Below are 23,985 nucleotides of genomic sequence, written 5' to 3' on the forward strand. Positions count from 1 at the left end.
CTGCAGAATTAAACAAGAAACTCCCAAATAAAGTCAGAAACATGTCATGCAATTAAAAATTTTACTTGTTTTATTTGCTGACTGTTGCTGAATGAACACATTCCAACCTGCCTGATCTACAAAAATTAATATCTGTTTGCTACTTTATAATATACACTAATAACCATCATAATAACAGGGGCGTGTGAGGTCAGAAAACACAATAATACCTGAAGTTTGTTTAAAAAAGGCCAACGATCAAGAGCACTTCTGGAAGAAAAGGTTCTAAATGGAATCTTCAAGTGTTCCGTCAGGTGATTCATATATAGAACCTTTCAGAAGTTCCATCATGGGATCATTTTATGGATTTAGTTCATTTTAATTAAATTGTATGAATTAAACAGCTCGTAAACATATACATTATCACTAGAAAAATTGAAATGACCCGTTAAACCCATTAAACTAAGAGTTTTTTTTTTTTTTTTGAAGAAAATCACCACAGAAAATGATAGAAAAAAAATTAACTGCAAATTTTAATCTCACAATTCTGACTTTGAATTTACATCTCGCAATTCGGACTGTTTTTCTTGCAATTCTGAGTTTATTTCTCGCCATTCTGACTCGAAATTTTATTATGCATTTTGTGATCAGAAACTTTCGTCAATGAAATAGGCATTAGAACTCAGAATTGTGAGATATAAACTTGGAAGTTTAAGATATATTAACTGATAATTGTGAGAAATAAAGTCTGAATTGTGAGATGTTAATTCGGAATTGCAAGAAAAAAAAGTAAGAATTCTGAGGGAAAAAAACATCAGAATTGTGAGATATAAACTAGGAACTGTGAGATTTAAAGTCAGAATTGTGTGATAAAAAGCAATTAACTTTTCAATTGTTCATTCAGTGACGGAAACGGGCATGGTTTAACCTGTTGCTACTGTTTGTGCAATTAAAACTAAAATATAATAATGGTTTAGATTGAGAAATGATAGGGTTCAGCTATTATGTTGCACAATATAGTGATTTCCTCAATTTCTGAAGAAGAGTAAAATCTCTCATTTCATCATTGTGTGACGATAATGTGTGATATTTCCTCCATCATCATCCCAGAATCAGATTGACAGCGCTGCGGGTGAAGCGTGTCATCATGTACAGTATGACCGGTGCTTTCTCAGCACATTTTGAAAAAATTGCTCAAAAAAGCTGTTACGAAATAGCTGGATTACAGCATTTTCAGGTACAACCCGAATTCTGGAAATGTTGGGACGTTTTTTAAATTTGAATAAAACAAAAACTAAAAGACTATGAAATCACATGAGCCAATATTTAATTCACAAAAGAACATAGATAACATAATAAACATTTAAAGGGAGAAATTTTACAATTTTATCCACTAAATGAGCTCATTTCAAATTTGATGCCTGCTACAGGTCTCAAAAAAGTTGGCACGGGGGCAACAAATGGCTGAAAAAAAAAAAAAAAAAAAAAAAATCAAGAAATTTTGAAAAGATTCAGAGAAACTGGAGAAATCTCTGTGCGTAAGGGACAAGGCCAAAGACCTTTATTGGATGCCCGTGGTCTTTGGGCCCTCCGGGACTCATCGGCATGATTGTGTCAATGACATTTCTAAACGGGCCCAGGAATACTTCCAGAAACCACTGTCGGTAAACACAATCCGTCGTGCCATCTGCAGATGCCAACTAAAGCTCTATCATGCAAAAAGGAAGCCATATGTGAACATGGTCCAGAAGCGCCGTCGTGTCCTGTGAGCCAAGGCTAATTTAAAATTGACTGTTTCAAAGTGGAAAAGTGTTCTACGGTCAGACGAGTCCAAATTTGACATTCTTGTTGGAAATCACGGACGCTGTGTCCTCCGGGCTAAAAAGGAGGGAGACCTTCCAGTGTGTTATCAGCGTTCAGTTCAAAAGCCAGCATCTCTGATGGTATGGGGGTGCATAAGTGCATACGGTATGGGCAGCTTGCATGTTTTGGAAGGCACTATGAATGCTGAAAGGTATATAAAGGTTTTAGAGCAACATATGCTCCCCTCCAGATGATGTCTATTTCAGGGAAGGCCTTGTGTATTTCAGTAGGACAACGCAAAACCACATACTGCAGCTATTACAACAGCACGGCTTCATCGTAGAAGAGTCCGGGTGCTGAATTGACCTGCCTGCAGTCCAGATCTTTCACCTACAGAGAAAAATACATCAAAGACGACCACAAACTCTTCAGCAGCTGGAAACCTATATCAGGCAAGAATGGTACCAAATTCTAACACCAAAACTCCAGAAACTCATAACCTCGATGCCCAGACGTCTTCACACTGTTTTGAAAAGAAGAGAAGATGCTACACCATGGTAAACATGCCCCCGTCCCAACTACTTTGAGACCTGTAGCAGGCATCAAATTTGAAATGAGCTCATTTTGTGCATAAATTTGTAAAATTTCTCAGTTTAAACATTTGTTATGTTATCTATGTTCTATTGTGAATAAAATATTGGCTCATGTGATTTGAAAGTCTTTTAGTTTTCATTTTATTCAAATTTAAAAATTTCGGAATTCAGGTTGTATTAGACTCATGTACATGACAGACAGACAAACAGTTCATCCTGCTTTAAAGGAAGACAGCTACTGATGAAGGCTGTGATTTTCTCAAGTTCAGTACTACTCCTCTGCCAAAATATCCTTGTGTCTGACAGGAAGAACTTTCTTTCCTCATTTGAGAAGAATAATGAAGCTGAGGGTTTCTGAGGAGAATCTGTGGCAGAACCGGCCCTCTGGGACTCGTTTGAGGCCTCGTCTGACATAGCCTCGACCGCTGCAGATCAGCTTCTTGTCCAGCAGAGGGCAGCGTTTACAAGACATTCACAGAGTCAAGCCTCTGGGACACTGGGTAATATAAGGAGCAAAATAAAAGGGTAAAAAAAATAACCTAATATATACAGAAACAGGCTGTGTCTATATATAGGCCTGTTGACTGAAATATAAAATATCTGCCAATACAATTAATTAAAAAAAAAAAATCCCAAAATATTAAATATGCCAATACTGCTTAAAATTAAATAAACAAATATCTACCTACCTATTGCCCAAACCCAAACAGATTAAAATAAATAAATATTGCCTGAAATATGAAATATCTGCCAAAACGATTAACAAAAAAAAAGAAAATGCCCAAAATATTAAATATCTGCTAATATTGATTCAAATTAAATAAATACCTAAATAAATAAATTTTGCCCAAAACATGAAATACACATAAAATAAATAAATAAAAATAAGTAAATCAATATCTGCCAATACGATTAATAAAAAAAAGCCCAAAATATGAAATATCTGTCAACACTGATAGCAATATAACCCTAAATATAAAATATCTGCCAATATTGCTAAAAATTTATTTAAATAAATAAATCTCCTGAAATGTCAAATACCTGCCAATACTGACAAATAAATAAATAATTACATAAATACATCATATGTAAATGCTTGTATACTATAAACACCAGAACAAACAGACAGACGAAGCACTTATAAACGTCTGTAGACAAATTTATTCAATTTTCAACAATAAACACGGTTGATTTCACTCTGACAACAACACACAGCATCTCCAGGGCGAGACGGACACGTTAAACATGAACGAGAGCTTGAGGATGAGTGACGTCTGTACACCTGTAAACACACACGCTGTTAAACATCACGCATGTAACAACCTGCCAGTCATTACACACATGCTGAATAGTCATTTACAGTGGAGCGCATGGTGAAACGTCAGTATAAATCCAACTGAAAATGTGTTTAACAAGCTTCTACTCGTGTCCTAATCTCAATAAATACCACGAATACAGTGAAGTTAACAGTGGTCAAGTGTGAACACAGTGGAGTATCAGTGAGGTTGTTCAGGTTAGTGAAACGAAACATACTTTACTCAAATACCTGTGCAGAAATTCAACATAAATCTTAAATTTAGGCCTACGTATTTGAGTGTAGAAGTGTTTGCATTCACACACTTGTGTAGAGTACGTCTCAAGTCTTTGTGCTGATGTTAACTACAATCTAACACAAGAAAGCACTCTTTGGTTTTGTGAAAGAATCCCTTTTTTGACTTTTTCCTAAAATATTTAAATGGCCTTACGTCACATAATACTGATTTATTCTGTAAAGCTAGTAGATTTAGTGTGTCTGCACTCCAAACGATGAGAGAATCACATATATTTGATGGCGCGTGTGAGACGGGTGTTCTTCACAGCAGATGTAAAGTAGGATGTGTCGTCCTGCGCTGACAATAGTTCTTCTGAGCTCACAAACCAAGCACATGAGTAGGAAAGGCAACCAACACGGAAACAGTGAAGTGTGTGTGTTTGCTACATCTTTAGGTGGTCAGGCTCTCAGTGTGTGTGTGTGTGTGTGGTTTGGGACAGTCGTCTCTGAGGGGTTTATGTGAGTCCGATCTCCTCTAGGACGCTGCGGGGAGTCTCTGCTTCCTGTGGGAGGAAGATCGACACTTTCCCTGATCACACGCTCACAGATAAATCCGTCAAAATTACTCCAAGACACAACAGGCAACACATGCAAACCCTGAAACTCTACTATAAACACCAAAGATGCTCCAACAAACTTTAACAATCCAAATGTTAGCTTCGTTTTTATTAAAAAAACAAACAAACAAATATTTACAAACAAACTGTAAATTATTCAAATATTGCCTTTGTTTTTTTTTTTGTAATAAAACAACATATTTACCAAAACACACACACAAAAAAAAAAAAAAAAAAAAAAAAAAAAAAATCAATTAGTGTTTGTTTTGTAAAATATTTTAAAATCTAACATTTGAATTATTTCATGTTTTAGTAAATATTTGTTTTTTTCTAACAAAAACAAAGTCAACATTTGAATGTTTAGTGTTTGTTTGGAAAATATTTGGCTTTTATAACAAAAACAAACCTAACGTTTTATTTATTGTTTTTTTTTTTGGTAAATATTTGCTTTCAATAATAAAAACAGTCAACATTTGAAATTTCTAGCGTTTGGTAAATATTTGTTTTTTATAACAAAAACAAAGTTAACACTTGAATTTTTAGTGTTTGTTTGGAAAATATTTGGCTTTTATAACAAAAATAAAGCTAGCATTTGAATTATTTAGTGTTTTTTTGGTAAATATTTGTTTTTAATAATAAAAACAGTCAACATTTGAAATTTTTAGTGTTTGTTTGGTAAATTTTAGTTTTTTATAATAAAGGTAAATATAGCTGCAAGCAGCGATTAAGGGGCCAAGCACAAAGCAGCAAGCAGGTAAAATCATCAGTAAAATATTTATTTCATATTTTTTTCAGTTATAGTGCCACCAACAGGCGCAATCCCACCACTTTTTTTGTGTGTCCTCAGAGTGTGCCCATAAATAAATCTGTCAAATTTGGTGCAAATCTCATTTCGTTTAAGAGTTATAGACATGTATATGTATGACCCATGCACGATTTTGTATTTTTTTTTGCCACTTGCTATCAAAATTTTGGCATTTGGGCTTCAACATTTAGCCAATGACTTATGTTTCCGAATTTCCTACTGTGGTTTCGTCTCGATTGGACTAACGGTTTCGAAGACATTCGCGAACATTGTTTTAATGCTAAATCACAACTTTGCACAAACCGTAAGGCGAAACCTAGCATGTTAGGTATCGTTGGACTTGGCATGGATTCAGGAACCCAAGTAGATGAATCCCATGAAAATAAGTAAACCACATCAAAAGTTGTGAGCATATGAATATTTGATTTCACCACTTGGTGGTGCAGTCTCGATAGTTCTAAGGCTCCTTCAGGGCATCGTGCTGATGACCCATACTAATTTTCGTAATGATACCCTAATGCATTCAAAAAATGCAGCATTTTGCTACAAAATGCAAAATGGCCGACACCCAAAATGGCGGATATGTTAAAATTGGATATAACAAGACCAGTTTTATCATTTTTGGCCAAACTGTTCGGAAGTTCTAAGCAAAAATAGGCATTTTTGCTATCTCCGGACCAGTAGGTGGCTCTGTGACGAAACACAGAATGTAGCCTCAGGTCATGTTTGTGATGACGTACCAACTTTGGTCAGAATACACTAAAGTGTTGCGGAGATATAGCCTCGCGTCCAATTTGGCATGCTCTTCTTCGAATTTGTTTGCGCGTTATTCGAGAATGGTTGGGTTTATCAAAAAGCTTTTGATAACTTTTTGCCAGCATAGTCTGAAGATGATCTTTTTTTTTGGCGGGAAAAGTTTAATGACGGAAAATTACGTCATAGGGTGCATTCGAATTGTATTGCCCTGAGGAAACAAACACTAAATAATTTAAATGTTGGCTTTGTTCAGAACTACGATGAGCAACTTTTTGAAGAGAATCTGCATTTACTTTATCTTTTTATCTTTTTAAATTTCCCAATATTTGTTTTTCTTTCCAGTATGTCTAAATGTATTGTACAACTATGAATAATTCACTCAAAAACAAACATTTTATTTTCATGAACACAGCCAACAGTTTATTTAACATAAAACTTAAAGACAGAGCACCACTGATATCACATACACAAACTGTTGACAGACAATGAATTTTGTTTTTTATGGATTTGTGTGCTGGCCAAGAGGTGACATCCGAGAACAACTTTTGCCCACGCAATCATCATGATGTAAATGTTTTGTATTAAATATCAACAGTGTTGAAGGTAACGCATTACAAGTATCACGAGTTACATAATCGGATTACTTTTTCAAGTTACAAGTAAAGTAATGCATTACTTATAAATTTACAACAAAATATCAGTTACTTTTTCAAAAACAAACAAGCAAGCCCAGCCTAGGTGAGAAAAAAAAAAAAAAGCTGCAAAAACAACAAAAAGTAACTAAGTAATGCAATTAGCTACTTTTTTTAGGGAGTAACGCATTATTGTAACGCATTACTTTTAAAAGTAACTTTCCCCAAAACTGAATATCAGTCTTTAGAATGTGAAAACTAGGTGCAAAACATATATTTGCAATTATTTTAAAGATTTTGCGCTGGCATGTTGTTCGGTGCCACCCCTCTGGGCTCAGCAGGTTTATTTTATATGTATGAAGCACATGGAGATGAGCCGAGCTAAATTTATCCTCCGGGATCTGAAAATAATCAGCATGTGGGCTGCCATGTAGAATGACTCACTGATGACACAAATACATTTACAAGACACGGAGGCAAACCAGACACACGCACAAGAACAAGATCAACTTACTTTGGCATCCTGAACATCAGTCGGCCAAAAAAAAGAGGGGAAAATCAAGATTTAAAAATTGCATTACTGAATTCAGCCTGTTATTTGCCATCTTTAAAGTTTCCAAAAATGTTTTTAAAGTTTTATGTCACACCAAAACATTTTTAAGTACTAAAAGGAGCTGGTAAAACATCAAAGAGTCGATAAATACAATGACTAGTTAACATTAATTAACCTACACAACAAAGACGCTTCAGAGGTGGAGCAAACTGATGAAAGATTATGGTTGTCTTTGAAATAATGTGCACTGAAATAAACCATTACAGATAGTGTTGATTTTTAAAGGGTACATTGGAAATTTTGAAAATTGAAGATTTTGAATTCAAATCAAAAATATTGATTGAATCAACCTAAATACATTAAATTAAATTTTGAGTTAGAATTTTTTAATTAAAATAAATGAAAACATCACTGAATCAACTTAAATGCATTGAATTACACCAACAAAAATAATTTTCATGATTTAATCAACATTTTTTCTTTTGTCAAATCAACTTAGATAATTAATATGGTTCGGATAACATATTATTTTGAGTTTCTGTTGATTAAACCAATCGCCTTCATTGTAGTAACTCAAATTTTAAATTTTAATGAACTCAATTTTAAGGCAACCAGATAACTTTTTTTTTTTTCTTTTTTTTTTTTTAAGTTAAACCAACAATTTTTTTTTACAGTGTAAACCAATTTTTTTTCTGTACACTGTAATAAATTTCCACCTATTTTAACTTAACTTCAGTTCATATATTATATGGACATGACATGCAGGAAAAAAAATAAAATAAAATAGTAGGCTAAATCGTGCACACGATTTATTAATTTGTTCCCTCAATTTACTAAAACGTGCGCACGATTTAGTAAATCGAGGGAACAAAATAGTAATTCGTGCGCACGTTTTAGTAAATCGAGGGAACGAATTAATAAATCGAGTGCACGATTTAGCCTACTATTTTTTTCCTGCATGTCATGTCCGGGGCTCCGTATATATCTTATATTTTTAAGTGTAATAAAATTAGCTATGCAAGTCATTTCAACTTAAATTATATTAAACTGAGTTAAAATCGAGTCGAATCTCATATAACTTAAAAAATAAGCTGAATTTGCAAATCCATTTTTTGATTGATCTTAGGAAATATTCTAATATTTTGAAATACTGGATTTTGGACTTTCATGAGCTGTACGCTCTAATCATCAAAATTTAAAAAAAAAAAACTTTTGAAATGTTTTACTTTACATGTAGGGAATCTAGAATATATGAAAGTTTCATTTTTAAAAATAATTTATAATAAAAAAATGAACTTTTTGATGATATTCTAATTATATGACCAGCACCTGTATTTGCAGAAAGCACCTTTGTTGTCAAGGCAAGCTGTATTGATTCAGTTCATCAGATTGATTAAATGTGATTTTGGCTCAGGACTCTGTTCTTAAACGTCGGGTAAAGACTGAAGCATCCCAGCGCTGCATGAGCGGATCTTTAACATTCGCTTCTCTCCTGGAGTCTTGAATCATTCATGATTACTGAGCTGCAAAGATTCCCATCGGAATTAAAACCCAATTATCGCTCAGCCCTGCGGTGACAGTCCAGGAGGAGGTTTCCACTGCTGACGGCCAGCAAGAGCACAGACGAACTTGATATTATATATATATATATATATATTATATCTCTCACACAGAACAGACCAAACCAGAGAGGAAATCTCACATACGCACTTCAGTTTCAGCCTTTCCTCAAAGACAACACGAAATCAAAATTGACTATTTACTTTTGTAATTCAAGTTATCTTTCATCAAATTTATAATAACCTGCTCCACTTTTGAAACGACTTTCTGCAGCTGGCCGTACTGGATCATTTTAACTAACAGAAAAATATTTAGGGTAAGTTTACACGTCAACGATGTACAAAAAACTGAAAAGTTTTTTTGCATACAGATCTTCAAAAACGACTAAAATCGCTGTATTCTGCTGCCAGGCCAGTAGATGGCGATGTCACTTTGTAAAGAATCACTATGCTCCTATAGACTGAACACGTAATGTGCATGACGTCACCATTTTCTCAAATTCACATTTGTGTAGTTCACACGGAGACGAATGATAATGGTATCATTCTCAAAAACTTGCACTTTGAAACCCGTTTTCAAAATTTTGCGTTTTCAGGCCCCCAAAACGCCGTTGTCGTGTAAACGAACAGCCAACACGCATTAAAAGTTTTTCAGTTTTTAGTTGAAAACGGTGTCGTGTAAACAGCCCTTAGACACTGTTTTAGCAATCTTCAATTTGTTCTGTATGTGTCAAATCGTGCTATACATTTTATCCTGTTTGACTCAAAAATACGTCGCATTACAGATGCAAATGGGTGAATTTATATATTTATGTATATTAATTGTCATAAAATTAACCATGCAATGCACAGTTAATAACTACTTTTTTGATTTCTGTGTGAAATATTACCCCGAGTTCATCCTACAATCCACACTGAAGCTATAAACACAAACACACACTTCTTTAAATTTCTCTCATTTCATTTATTTCTACCGCGTTACAAAACGCACATGAATTTACATCCATTCAGCCTACAGATCGACTCAATCATATTCTTAGTGATTCAAAACACTCATTGTGAAAGATACTCTAAACATGAATCGGTTTTCAAATCAACTCTATAAATAATGAATAAAATACATTATCGAACACTGAAGTGCAAAAGTGTGTCTAGGCGGAAACTGTTTATAGTGACGGCAGAAATACAGCGGCTCAAAACAACAGTTCAGTCACACTTTTCTTCATTTTTGAAGCCATATTACTTTTTGTCCAGCATCTGCACCAAATTGCATATTTTTGCTCAATTTGGGCCTCAATAAAACTGAGCTGTTTTTCTCACTATATCATACTATATGAGCCATAAAAGCCTGATGTTTCAAATATGATACTCAAAATAAAACGCATATTAAAACTTTTTTTTAAATATTTTGTTTAAAGCTTCAATAAACACTTCCATTTAAAAATATTTGACTTTTCTGACTATTATTTCATGTCAGGCTTTACAGGGTTAATAAATGACTTATTTATTATTATTTAATGCAGACATTCAAACATTTCTAAATGTTATATAAGCGTCCAAATACTTTTGAGGCCGCTGTAGATCTGTGTCTGTGTGTGTGTGTGTCTGTGTCTGTGTGTGTGTGTGGACACATTATATAATAACTGACAATTTCATATAACTTTCTACTAAATCAAGAAAGAAACTAAAGTTGCTACTGCGCATACAAACTCATAATTTATAAATGACTACATTTACCAACCGCGGGTAAACTTGTACAGCTGTTATTGTGATGGCTGCTTAAACAAACTGAACACTTTACACTGTAAAAATGATGTTCTTCTCAGTATTTCTGTCTTGTTTTCCAGTACAAATATCTAAAGATCCTTAAATTAAGATACATTTACTGGAGAAGGAAAATTACTTGCAATACTGAGTCTTATTTTCTGAGAAAAATCAAAATGAAGTACGTTTATGCTTAACATAAGAACAAATACCTGTCAGTGGGGTCAGAAATAAACTGAATTTAAAGGATTATTATATTATATTATATTATATAAGATTATAATTTTTATGACCCAGATTTGCAGATATTTTCTCTTGTATTAACTCAATTTTGACCAATTTTTCTGAAAAACAAGACTAATATCTTGAATAATTTTGTATCCCCAGTAAATGTATCCTGATTTAAGAATCTTTAGATATTTGTACTGGAAAACAAGACAAATACTGAGAAAGAATATTTTTTTTTTCTTCCTTTCCCCCAGTGTAGCAACCATTTGAGCAAAAATAATTTTCTTAAAACATCTTAAAATATCCTTAAAAACAAGAATAATTTACTTGAGAATCAAAACGGCATTAAATATTACGATTCTACAAATCTATCATGTGAACGTTTTTAACTGGAAAACAAGATGAAGATTAAGAATATGATTTTTGCTCTGAAACAAGTCTTTATGATTACACAGATGACCTCATGATTAATTCACTGAATTTTAAATAATGTCCATTCGTAAGAGTGAAGAACCGATGACGTCCACCAATGAGAGTTATTCAGGTATTTAAGCCGGACGAAGATTTGATTTCCTGAAGCTACATGAACGAGTAAGATACAGGAATAAAATCAGTTCAGATGAAGACCAGCACACAGTTAAACACATGAAACACCATCCGACAGTGTGCAGGTGAAACTGGGTCCAAGATGCAGCTCTCTGATTGGACGGTGCTGGAGACAGAGGCGGAGTCAGGCGTGCAGGGGGAGTGGCTCAGCATGCAGCAGCCAATCAGTACACGGGCACGTTAAAGTACTCATGTCGGGGCTGAAGGAGACACACACACACATACAAACACTGAAAATGGTGCAGACAAACGCACACCTGTGAGAGATGCAGACAGACACGTGCAGGACGACATGCAGTGGACGAACCATCCACAGGACACATGAACCTAAGTGTGTTTACATGCACAGTCTCTCACTGTAAAAAATGGTTTAAGCAAAACTGACAGATTATTGAGCATTATCTAGTTACTATTTTGCATGAACATACCCAGAGCAGCATTCAGTCTTCTTATTAAATGGGAGCATGATTATTTATACTAGTTATATATTAGTTATCAGCATTTTACTGTACATGTAAATGCACTCAATACACCTTCTGCTCAGACTTTCTACAATAGGATTATATTTTAAATACACTGTAAAAAAATGAAACAAATTTACACAGTAAAATACTGTTTCCATTGAAACAGTAATATACCATAAAAACAATGCATTCTGGGTAAGAAAAGAGACCTATAGGCTACTTTCTTGAAAACAACAAATAATATTACCCAGAATGCATTGTTTTACAGTATGTATATTACAATGCATTCTGGGTAATATTATTTGTTGTTTTCAAGAAAGTAGCCTATAGGTCTCTTTTCTTAAAACGACAAATATTACCCAGAATGCATTGTTTTTATGGTATATTACTGTTTCAATGGAAATGGTATTTTACTGTGTAAATTTGTTTCATTTTTTTTTACAGTGTAATTAATCTGAAATTCTGAATGGAATATATTCTATTGTTCCACATTTCGCAGTCAGAAGGATTAAAGAAATTAATCATTTTATTTAGCAAGGCCATAATAAATTGACCAATTTATAATATTACAAAAGATTCCATTTCAAATAAATGCTGTTCCTTTGAACTTTCTATTCATCAAAGAATCCTGAATAAAAATGTATCACTGTCAGAAATGTTTGTTGAGCATCAAATCATCATATTAGAATAATTTCTGAAGGATCATGTGACACTGAAGACTGGAGTAATGATGCTGAAAATTCAGCTTTGATCACAGGAATAAATTACACTTTAACATATATTCACATAGAAAACAGCTATTTTACATTGTAAAAATATTTCACAATTTTTACTGTATTTTTTTAATCAAATAAATGCCTTGGTGAGCAGAAGAGACTCATCTTTCTGAATAAAATTTTGTATAATATAATTATACACTAAAAAAAATTACTGGGTTAAAATTAACCTAAGTTGGGTTGAAAATAGACAAACCTAGCAAATGATTTGTTTTAACCTGCCAAATTGATTGTTTTAACCCAGTGGTTGGGTTAAATGTTTGCCCAACGTGCTGGGTAGTTTTATTTAACTCAACTATTGTTTAAAAATGACTGTATGTCTGGCTTAAAATGAAACCAAAATATGTTGGAAATTATAAATCAGACACATAATTACTAGAGGCAACAATAATAATCAAAAGGTGAACATTTATTAATAATAAATGTTTAATTATTATTCATTAAACTTATAAATACATGTTCATTTATTAAACATGAATAAATGTTAATTTCCAACATATTTTGGGTTCATTTTAAGCCAGACATAGTCATTTTTTAATTTTACAGTAACCCAACAGCTGGGTTAGAACAACAAAATCACTGGGTTTGTCCATTTTCATGTTTTGTCCATTAAATTTAAATATATAACAGTCGGTCCTAAAGCAAAACCAGTTGAAGTGCTGCTGTAAAGTACAGCATTGGTTCTCTAGTAACAGACAGGATGGAAAACAACAACATAAACCATAAACTCTGGGAGGGAAAGAGGTCAATGAGACAAACACAGTGACTGGACGGCATTACAAACCCGTCGCACAAACACATATAAACACGAATTACATCTGTGTTCATCTAGAGCCACTGACAGGTACAGCTACACTAACAGCAGAGAGACGATTCTACACAGGGAAGGTAAACCACACCTGAAGAGCGTCGACTCGAGCCGGTCTAACTCTGGAAGAGTCCAGAGGACTCGGAAGACATGTTCGGACTCAGAACACCTGCAGGACATTTACAGACAGACACATGACAACTGTGTTCGGATTCTAGCCACCTCAGCATCTAATTGATCCACAGACACACAATCCTGTCTCACAGCGAAATCTACAGCAGCTCCCGCAGGTTTATCATCAAAGACTAATTCAAATGAGCTTCGTTCTAGATTTCCAGGGTCTGTCCTCTATAATTAATCCGGATCAGCCGGCGTGCCGCAGGGCTTTTGAGCTCCGAGTCTGTGTGGAATTTCTTCTGTTCTTTCAGGAATGTTCTGGAATGACTTTCCCGGGTCGAGCGCTTTCATTAGCTGACGGTTCAATTAAAAACACCTCAGAAAACAGAGGCAGGCCTTTCAGTCGGTGGGGCGTTCGTTTGAAGTTTAACACCAAAGCTTGAAACTGGTTTATTATAAAATTATTTAAAAAGTAAAGCCACATAAAATTAAACCCAAATAATACCAATGAGAATGTAAAGAATGCTAATCCGATTATTAAAACTAAGTCATATGAAATCAGCCTGGGACCACAAAAACATGTAATTTTGTCAACGAAAACTATGACGATAAATGTTTTTTTTTTTATGACAAAGACGAGACGATGACAAGACAATATAGTCATTAAACGATAACTGTGACTATATTTACATGCAATATCACTGATGAAAAAAAGACGAGACTAAAATGTAATTAAATAAAATCTCTCTTTTTGTCAGAAAAAAAAAAAGGGGGGAGACAAAATATTACAGACTGTTTTTAATGAGCTTCTATGGCTACATACATCCATGACGCAATAATGACAATAACAGAAATAGAAATAGGCAGAATTGGTAGATATGAAAAAGAAAATAAGATAATAATGAGCGCCTCCTCCGCCATGTTGCAGTCAAATAAATCAGTAATATAATGTAAACAGAAGCTCGCAACGCTTGCCCCGCCTCCGAGTTCTTCTGATCGGTCCACTGTTTTGGAACTGACATTGATGAGCGGCGCTGCATGTAAAAGTTGAAATTCCTTTAACTTGACACGCCGTCTTAAACGCGGCGCTCATGTGCGAGGCGCTGCAAAAGTCGCGAGACGCGAGCGTAACGGTCATGCACGTCCATCAAGCGCGCGTTTACATAGAAAAACAATGGGAAAGTAGTGCATTGGAATAGAAAAACGCCCTTTTCTGTGTTGCCATGATCACTCATTATAAGCGTTTTTGGGCTTGTTGTTTAAGCTCGGCTCATAAAGCGATCGGGTTTATGGAGTTAAAGTGAGCAGATACGAGTCGTGATATTTTGGTCTTATTTTCACTATAAATTGGATTTATTTCGGTTTATTATGGGCTTGTTCGCTGATTTTTCTAGCAAGATCTGGCAACAGGAATGAGTCAAGGCTTTTGCTTTCCCTGTGATTCACCGCGCATACAGACGAGAAACATCGTTTAACAACTAGTTCAGTTCGCATGGAATTTCTGTAAAACGCGATTAAGCACTGACAAACGAAATTAGCTGCAGTGTGTACATGGCCTATGAGTTTTCATGTTTGCGGTTGCCAGATGTCAAGGTTTTAAATCCCCAATAGAGCTTTTCTGTTAAGAGGATACATTTTCTGCCCGGTGGTTTACTTGATATTTGCAATCTGGCAACCATGCGCACGCAACTCTTCTACACTGTGGAAGAAGTGCGGGTGATCTGACAACCGACAAACAAGTTGGAATTCAGCAATCTCCATAATCTGCTTAAATCAAAGTGTCATTCAGTCAGTGTGTTTCTTCACGAGTCGCTTGCGCTGATTGTGTGACTAAATCTGCCATCAAACCTTCTCAGTGATGAACTGTAATAAATACAAACATGAATCTCAACTATATTGTTTGTGATTATGGTTGTTGAATTTGCTGTTGTTTTAATAGAAAAACATTATTGTAATTTAGAATTACTATTAGGAATTTCACTGTTTTAATTTAAGAGAAGTTTCTTGTTCTACCAGTTTTCATATTGCAGAGAGAGCTAATTTATATGATAAACAGCCTATAATAAACCAGTACACTAGATCAAATAGAGCATGACATTCTCTTGATTTGTGCTCTTAGGTGAAAGTGCAATAATTCTGATGAAATGTAAAAAAAATTCTCAAATGACAACATTTGAGTCAATTTTGAGTCAAATAATTGTGATTATTAATTTGATCATTATGCAGCATGACGAAAATGTGTCTAGTTTTCAGTGACTAAAACTAGACTAAAATGCCCAGACATTTAGGAGACTAAAACTTGACTAAACAAAAACAGGACAAGGTTGACTGAATATGATAAAAAGTACGTTTGACACAGGACTAAGACTAAATTAAAAAAAAAAAAAAAAAAAAAAAAAAATGAACACTATCCAGAACACATTTCCCTCCCAAAAATAAGATTTATTTATTTATTTTAATTATTAACATTTTTTTGCAGTGTTGTGTCAACTATCCACCCAGGAAAGTAACTCCAAAACATTCCTGAATTTTTTTATTTATTTTTTTTTTTTAAACAAAAAATAAAAATAAAAAAAATGTAATTGTATCTCTCCTTATATACTTTATTACACACAGGTACGAAAATGCTTCATTTTTAACCTAAATTCAACAAAAACTCAGCAAAAGGCAGAGAGAGAGAGAGAGAGAGAGAGAGAGAGAGAGAGAGAGAGAGAGAGAGAGAGAGAGAGAGAGAGAGAGAGAGAGAGAGAGAGAGAGAGAGAGAGAGAGAGAGAGAGAGAGAGAGAGAGAGAGAGAGAGAGAGAGAGAGAGAGAGAGAGAGAGAGAGAGAGATCACATCATAAAACACAAACCCCTCGCCGCATAATGTGATTTATTCTGATGCAGTGGGATATTTATGCAGTGGCAAAGCCCCAAAATGAAAAGGGACGCGCTCATCTCTCATCCTCAGCTCACACACGCAAATAATCACATTCCCTCCCCGCCGAGACGCCCGTCCTGAGCTGAGGGAGTAATGCACATCTTTATACAGGCACAATTTATGGAGAGCATAAAAATGCAGTTAAAACATTTGTTGTCATCCAATGCGAGTTAGTTCCCATCAGGCATCATGTCAGAGGCCAACACACACATCCAGAGCATCTGATTGTGGAGACGGGGTGCGTGTCTTTAAACGCAACACATCTGCATTACATGTACTGTATGTACAGTATTCAGTCATTTGCTGAATATGCCATTATGATGATTAAATGTATAACTGAAGGCGTGACAGGAATTACTATCACTGGCCCTGTAAGACTGGCGCTGTATATCTAATATATATATATATATTGCTTGTAGTTTGCTTGGAACCTTGTGACCACATTTTGACCAGGTCAAAGGTCAAGAGTTAAGGTCAAGAGTTAAGAAGTTCAAAAGACACCACCACGTCTCCTCCAATCAGAGCGAGCGAGAGCTTCATCATGCCCAATCAGTAATCGGCTCAGGCAAATCACACCATTTACCAATAGGCTGACAGGGTGGGCGGGGCTCCGGCCCCTTATAAGATCTCCTCATTGGCCAAACCTCCCCAGTCTTCAGTCTGGCTCTACGGACAGAAACACCAGCCAATCAAACAGCCCGATTCTACGAAATGACGCCAAATCCGTTTCACAGAAGGCCAGGAACTCTTGGAATTGGATTAAGATTGTGAATGAGAATGTTTTCATGGCGACTGAACCTCAGACTGAAGGTAAATGTGGTGGTTCAGAAAGACGATCCAGTCAAAACAAATAGAAGTTGCATTAAAAAATTAAAACTGATTATCCCTTGGCTAACAACTAGCTCTTAAGACATGCATAATGATTGTGTTTATGCAGCTGGCCACAGAAATTAACATTGAGTGAAGAAATATATTACAATCTAATTTGTAATATAATGGAAAATTGTGATTACCAGGCTGATTTTCATGCTCTTTTAACCCGTTTCCACTAAACCACAAATTTCACTCAAAACTGACGTTTCCACTGCCTTGAAAACACAACATTGACTATTTAACTAGCCTGCATAACTTACCCACAAATATAAACATGCCACATCATGAGTCTTTTTGGAGTTATGTAATATTTCTGATGCAATAGTTCAGAAATTCACACATTATTTGTAAATAAAAACATTTTAGAGGAGAAAAACTGGCTTGAGCAGAAATCCATTGGTCAAAAGCGCTTGTATACATTATAAAACTGATATAAAAGCACTAAAATAGTTGTTAATCTCAATTAATTGGGTAATTCGACTAGTTTAATATTTGGAAATCCAGACCGTACAAACGTAGATATGTATGAACAACAGTTACAAACTGCTGAAACAGAGCAGCAGCTCAAACTCATTAAATCCAAACCAGATTCATTAAAACATCAAAGAATCTGACCTCAAATCAGCAGATAAAGGACAAACCCCAGTCGAGACTACAGCAGCCCCTGAGGCTCAAACCGCATGCTCTCACTGATAAATAATCTTCAAAATTAAAACCATTATGTTGATTTCTTGCATAAATGAAAATTCACATGGTTACTTGAATATAAAGATGCAAAGCTAGTATAAATGTTTTGGCGCTGCTAGTCTTTTCGTGCTCAGTCGGTAAACTGCACATTTAGGTCATGTCTTGCTGCTAAAGCGTGGACAGCACGTCTTTGTTCTCTCTTTCTCCTTTGTCTCTGCCTGTAATTTGGCCCTCGGGACAAAGTCTGTCAGGATGGCAGTCAGAGATGATAAACCGCAGCTCTGTTTGGCTCTGAAAGCTCCACAAACTTGAGTTCACCGATGGTGACTGAACATTTCTATTTCCTCTAGTCTGTAACTAGCGCCTACATCAACCTTAATGGGAAAAAAATTAATCCAGTCGCATTCATTCATTCATTCAAAGACCATTTTCACTGGGAGATGAGAAGAAATACTTGGGTAAGAATTTCCTGACAATATACAGGAACTAAACTGCTTAGTTTCATTAGTAACTAACTGGGTCAATCTCACAAAACACGTCAAGAATGTATTCAACCCCAAAAACCAGAAGAATTTTACAGCATTTTACAGTACATAAAGAAAACGAGGAAACTATTGAAGCTTGTTTCCGCCACTGAATAAAAAAATAAAGGTAATTACGACTTTTTATCTCACAATTCTGACTTTTTATCTCACAACTGCAAGATATAAAGTCGCACTTGTGTGTTATAAAGTCAGAATTGAGAGATATAAACTCACAATTCTGAGGGAAAAAAAAAAGTCTCTTTTTTTCCTTAGAATTGGACTTTACAACTTGCAATCTCTTAATTCGGAGAAAAGTCAGAATTGCGTGATTAACACAATTGCAACTTTAAAATCTCGCAATTCTGACTTTTTATAACTCGCAATTCTGTTTTTTTATAACTCGCAATTCTGTTTTTTTATAACTCGCAATTCTGTTTTTTATAACTCGCAATTCTGACCTTATAACTCGTAATTCTGACTTTATAACTCACAATTACTTTTTTTATTTTTTTTCATGGCAGAAACAAGCTTCTATAAGAAAAAGATAGCATTTTACATAAAGAAAGTGAGAAAACTAATAACATCACAACGCAAAAAAGGCTTAATTTTTACTCAAGCAAAAAATACCTTTTCATTTTTCCTTTTGATTTTGGGACGTAACGTGGAAAAATGCTGATATCTGTAAATTTAGTGGAACAAAAATGAAGGGAGTGGAAATGTACTGGTCAAAATACAAAACATTGTTCTAGAAAAGTACAAAAAAAAGTAGTTAATTTTGTTTTCATTTTGGAGGGGAATGTGAAAAAAAAAAACCCAGTATATTATTAAATTAAGATTTTTTAATGTGACTCAATTTCCTTATGTCTTATTTCCTTATTTTTTTCTTTTGATTTGGGGGTTAAATGACCATTTTTAGTGAGATTCACTCAATTAATCTATAGTAACTAGTTTCTCTAACCTTTTTATTTAGGAAAAATTCAGCATGTCATGAACTTCCAGATCAGATTGATTTGGTTTGGAAGTTCACGGCATGTAGAATAAAGTCTGGCTCCACTCGGATCAGATTAATGACTAGAGCTACAGGGAGACTGATGGCTACAGACGCTAATCAATGATCCATAAATCATACCTGGAAGCAGGCGTATCTGAAAATCTAGATTCTGTAAATCAAAAGAGTTGGGTCGGGCAAAAGAAGGAAAGATACAGAAAGCAAGAGAGACATCAAACAGGTGAACCAGAGTAAAAATTTCAATACAGCACGTCTGGCATCAGCACACCTGAATTAAAGCTGAAGTGTGTCATTACTGCACCCCTAGAGGCACCTAGCGGAACTGGTTGTCAAGGCGTTGCTATGGTCTTGAGTAGTTCTTTATTAGCAGGTTCTTATGCAGTGGCTGGATAGTTGCCAAGACATTCTGGATAGTTGCTAAGCAGATGCTATGGTATTCTGCTGGCTATTGTGTTCATTGCAGGTTGCTATGCAATTACCAAGATGTCCTGGGTGGTTGCTAGGGTGTTGCTAGAGTGTTCTGGCTGGTTGTGTCCTGAATGTTTTATTTTTTTTTTCCTGTGTGTTGCTACAGTATGTGGTTACTATAATGCTTTGAATGGTTGCTAGTGTGTTGCTAAGTGGTTGCCAAGGTGTTTTGAGTGTTTTGCTACAGTATGTGGTTACTATAATGTTCTGGGCTATGTTTCCAAAAAGCATCGTGAGCTAAGTTGATGGTAGAGACCATTGGTGGCAATGGTTCAAAAATATACTTAGGCTTACAATGCTTTTGGGAAACGCAGCCCTGGATGGTTGCCAGGGTGTTGCTATGTGGTTCTGAGGCAGTTGTTAGAGTGCTCTGAGTGGTTACTGTGGCATTGCTATGCAGTTGCCAAGGTGTTATGAGTGTTTTTTACTGTGTTTTTTGTGTTGCCACAGTATGCGGCTGCTATAATTCTCTGAATGGTTGCTAGGGTGTTGCTGTGCGGTTATGAGGCGACTGTTAGAATGATCTGAGTGGTTGCTGTGTGGTTGCCAAGGTGTTCTGAGTGTTTTTAGTGTGTTGCTACAGTATGTGGTTGCTATAATGTTCTGAATGGTTGCCAGGGTGTTGCTATGAGGTTCTGAGGCAGTTGTTAGAGTGCTCTGAGTGGTTACAGAGGCGTTGCTATGCAGTTGTCAAGGTATTCATAGTGTTTTTAGTGTGTTGCTATAATGTTCTGGATGGTTTTCCAAGGTGTTGCCAAGTGGTTGCCAAGATGTTTTGAGTGTTTTTTTTAAGGTTTTGCTACAGTATGTGATTGCTATAATGCACTGAATGGTTGCTGGGGTGTTTCTATGCGGTTATGAGGCGACTGTTAGCAATACCTCAGTAACCACTGAGCATTCTATGCGGTTGCCAAGGTGTTCTGAGTGTTTTTTAGTGAGTAGCTACAGTTGGTGGTTGCTATAATGCTCTGGATGGTTGCCAAAGTGTTGCTATGCAGTTGCCAAGGTGCTCTGAGTGTTTTTAGTGTGTTGCTATAATGTTCTGGATGGTTGCCAAGGTGTTGCTAAGTGGTTTCCAAGGTGTTTTGAGTGTTTTTTTTAATGTGTTTTGTGTTGCTACAGTATGTTGTTGCTATAATGCTCTGAGTGGTTAACTGTGACGTTGCTATGCAGTTGCCAAGGTGTTCTAAGTGTTTTTTTAGTGAGTAGCTACAGTATGTGGTTGCTATAATGTTCTGAATGGTTGCTAGGGTGTTGCTAAGCGGTTCTGAGGCGACTGTTAGAATGCTATGAGTGGTTACTGTGGTCTTTCTATGCAGTTGCCAAGGTGTTCTGAGTGTTTTTAATGTGTTGCTATAATGTTCTGGATGGTTGTCAAGGTGTTGCTAAGGGGTTGCCAAGGTGCTTTGAGTGTTTTTTTATGTATTGATACATTATGTGGTTGCTATAATGCTCTAAATGGTTGCTAGGGTGTTGCTATGCGCTTCTGAGGCAACTGTTAGAATGCTCTGGGTGGTTACTGAGGCATTGCCATGTTGCCATGGTGTTCTGAGTGGTTTTTAGTGAATAGCTACAGTATGTGGTTGCTATAATGCTCTGATTGGTTGCCAGGGTGTTGCTATGTGGTAGCCAAAGTGTTCTGAGGGCTTTTGGCGTGTTTCAATGCGGTTGCTACAGTATTCTGGATGGTTGCCAAGGTGTTGCCATGCAGTTCTGAGGTGACTGTTAGAGTGCTGAGTGGTTACTGTGACGCTGCCAAGACGTTCTGGATGTTTGCCAGGGTGTTGCTATGCAGTTCCAAAGCTTGCTCTGGGTGGTTCCTATGGTGTTGCTATGCAGTTGCTAGGGTTCTTCAGATTAGTGCACATAAAAAAAAATGGTTATGAAAAAGCATTTTAAAAATCAAAAAAAGATACACTTCAGCTTTAATCTGAAAGCCTAGCATCAGGACATCCTGCAGATCTGTGCATCTGTGAGACTCCATGAAGAACAAGAAGAAGAAGAAGAGATTGTGTGTGAAAGCTCAGTTCCTCTACACTGTAACGAACAAAGGAGCGTTTTGTTCTGCAAGCGCCGGGGAGGCTGGGTAACACACACACATGAGAGCAGTCATTGTGAACCTGCAGCTCCTGAGGGATTTCTACCTTTCAATTCAAAGAGAGCGAGAGAGAGGCGAAGGCCAAAAACACTGTGAAATACGCAAGCGATCCCGTCGCTTTGCAGTGGCGGTAATAAACCTCAGTACTCCAGGAGGCAAGAGACCCATTAAACCAGATGTGCTGTTATTCTATGGTAGCTAGACCTCAACATCTCAACAGACCAATTATTTTTAACTAACCTCCTCAGCAAAGCGTCCGAAACGCTTTATAAGTGACAGGAAGTACTTGCGCCTCACCTCCTGCAGGAGATCCGCCTGCTCGATGGCTTTCAGGACGTTCTTCTTCGACGTCTCCTGAGCCTCGCCTCCCAGCAGGAACTCGTCCAGGATGAAATATGCCTTCTCGAAGTTAAAGATGATATCCAGCTCGCAGACCTGAGTTTGGGAGGAATAATCGCTGTAATTGGGTTTTTTTTTTTGGAAGCAACAAAGTCACGCCAGTTTTTTCTGCTGCATGACTTACACTGCCGAAGTATTTGTCGAGCAGCTCGACGTAGCGGTGGATGATCTCCAGTGTGATCAGCTCGTTGTCCTGGTCCTCGATGGCACAGCAGAAATACAGACTGGCGTATCTGCAAGATAAACATTTGTTTTAGTTTTAGTCACCAGTTGAATTTCCATCAAATATCGAAAGGGATTTGGCATATTTCTTTTATTTGCTCCAGCAAACTGCATGTTAGTAAACGGCGCGCGTGTGTGTGTGTGTGTGTGTGTGTGTGTGTGTGTGTGTGTGTGTGTGTGTGTGTGTTTCAATAATAATAATGTATCCTTTTTTCAGCTGACAGTTCATTTATCGTCCTTCTCACACTGGAGAGGATCTATGGCTGGTGAGAGCTGCTGAGAGAGCGTTTTCACTGTGATAATGTACTGCTGTGATCAGCAGACGGGATGGTCATTCATTTCGTCTTCTGGGACAGACACTCTTCACTGTGTTCGTGTAAGAGACGCAGAGAGAATGAGAATGAGAATGAAATCACATCTTCAACATACAACTTTTGTCCAAAATGCTGTTATGAATATGCGTATAGCTGTGAATATGCATATCTAACAATGGGTATACTTGCTAGTAGCTATCGGGTTTGCAGCCTAGCTGAATACAATAGTGCAATAAAATAAAATAAAATAAAAATAATAATAATATAAGCAAATGAAGTGAATAATATAATAAAAAATAATAATAAAAATAGCAAATGAAGTGAATATAAAAATAAATTTAAAAAAAAAAATAAAGCAAATAGATTGAATAAGTAACATAATATAATAAAATTATATATATAAAAAAAAAAACCAAATAGAGTGGAAAAAAAAATCCAAATAATAAAATGGAGTGAATAAATAATAATAATAATAATAATAATAATAATAATTATTATTATTAATAATAATAATAATAATAATAATAATAATAATAAAATAAAAAGCAAATGGAGTGAATAAGTAATCAAAAAAAATAAATAAAAATAAAGCAAATAGATTGAATAAAATAAAATGAAAGCAAATGGAGTGAATAAAATAAAATAAAAAAATAAAGGAGTGAATAAGTAATAAAATAAACAATAAAAATATGCAAATGGAGTGGAGGTAATAATAAATAACAATATTCAAATGGAGTGAACAAGTAATAAAATACTATAAAAAATATGAAAATGCAAATGAAGTAAATGTAATAAAATAAAATATTTAAATGGAGTGAATTAAAATATGCAAATGAAGTTTATGGTTAAACAAGTTACTTGCTACTAAGTGCCTCAAACA

At 35.6% G+C, this 23,985-nt stretch overlaps 1 protein-coding gene across 15 annotated transcripts in view; it reads right to left on the minus strand.

Annotated features, from left to right (window-relative positions):
* Positions 1-23,985, minus strand: part of LOC127504873 (AP-1 complex subunit sigma-2) — a 111,275-nt gene that overhangs the window by 81,079 nt on the left and 6,211 nt on the right. For 3 of the 15 annotated variants that reach the window (XM_051880005.1, XM_051880004.1, XM_051880003.1), the window contains exon 1: positions 22,468-22,483. Coding sequence is in view for 11 of the 15 variants with exons in the window: in XM_051880007.1 (XP_051735967.1) it covers positions 19,660-19,755; positions 22,468-22,605; positions 22,694-22,802 (343 nt within the window). In the remaining 4 variants the exon portion in view is untranslated. Of the gene's footprint in view, positions 1-6; positions 2,173-2,832; positions 2,872-3,509; positions 4,470-7,230; positions 7,240-9,768; positions 11,627-13,565; positions 13,644-17,094; positions 17,178-19,644; positions 19,756-22,467; positions 22,606-22,693; positions 22,803-23,985 lie in introns of those variants that run through there. The other 12 variants (XM_051880016.1, XM_051880006.1, XM_051880008.1 and 9 more) reach the window with 11 other exon arrangements.

Source organism: Ctenopharyngodon idella, chromosome 22, assembly GCF_019924925.1.
Source record: "Ctenopharyngodon idella isolate HZGC_01 chromosome 22, HZGC01, whole genome shotgun sequence".
Classification (NCBI taxonomy): domain Eukaryota; kingdom Metazoa; phylum Chordata; class Actinopteri; order Cypriniformes; family Xenocyprididae; genus Ctenopharyngodon; species Ctenopharyngodon idella.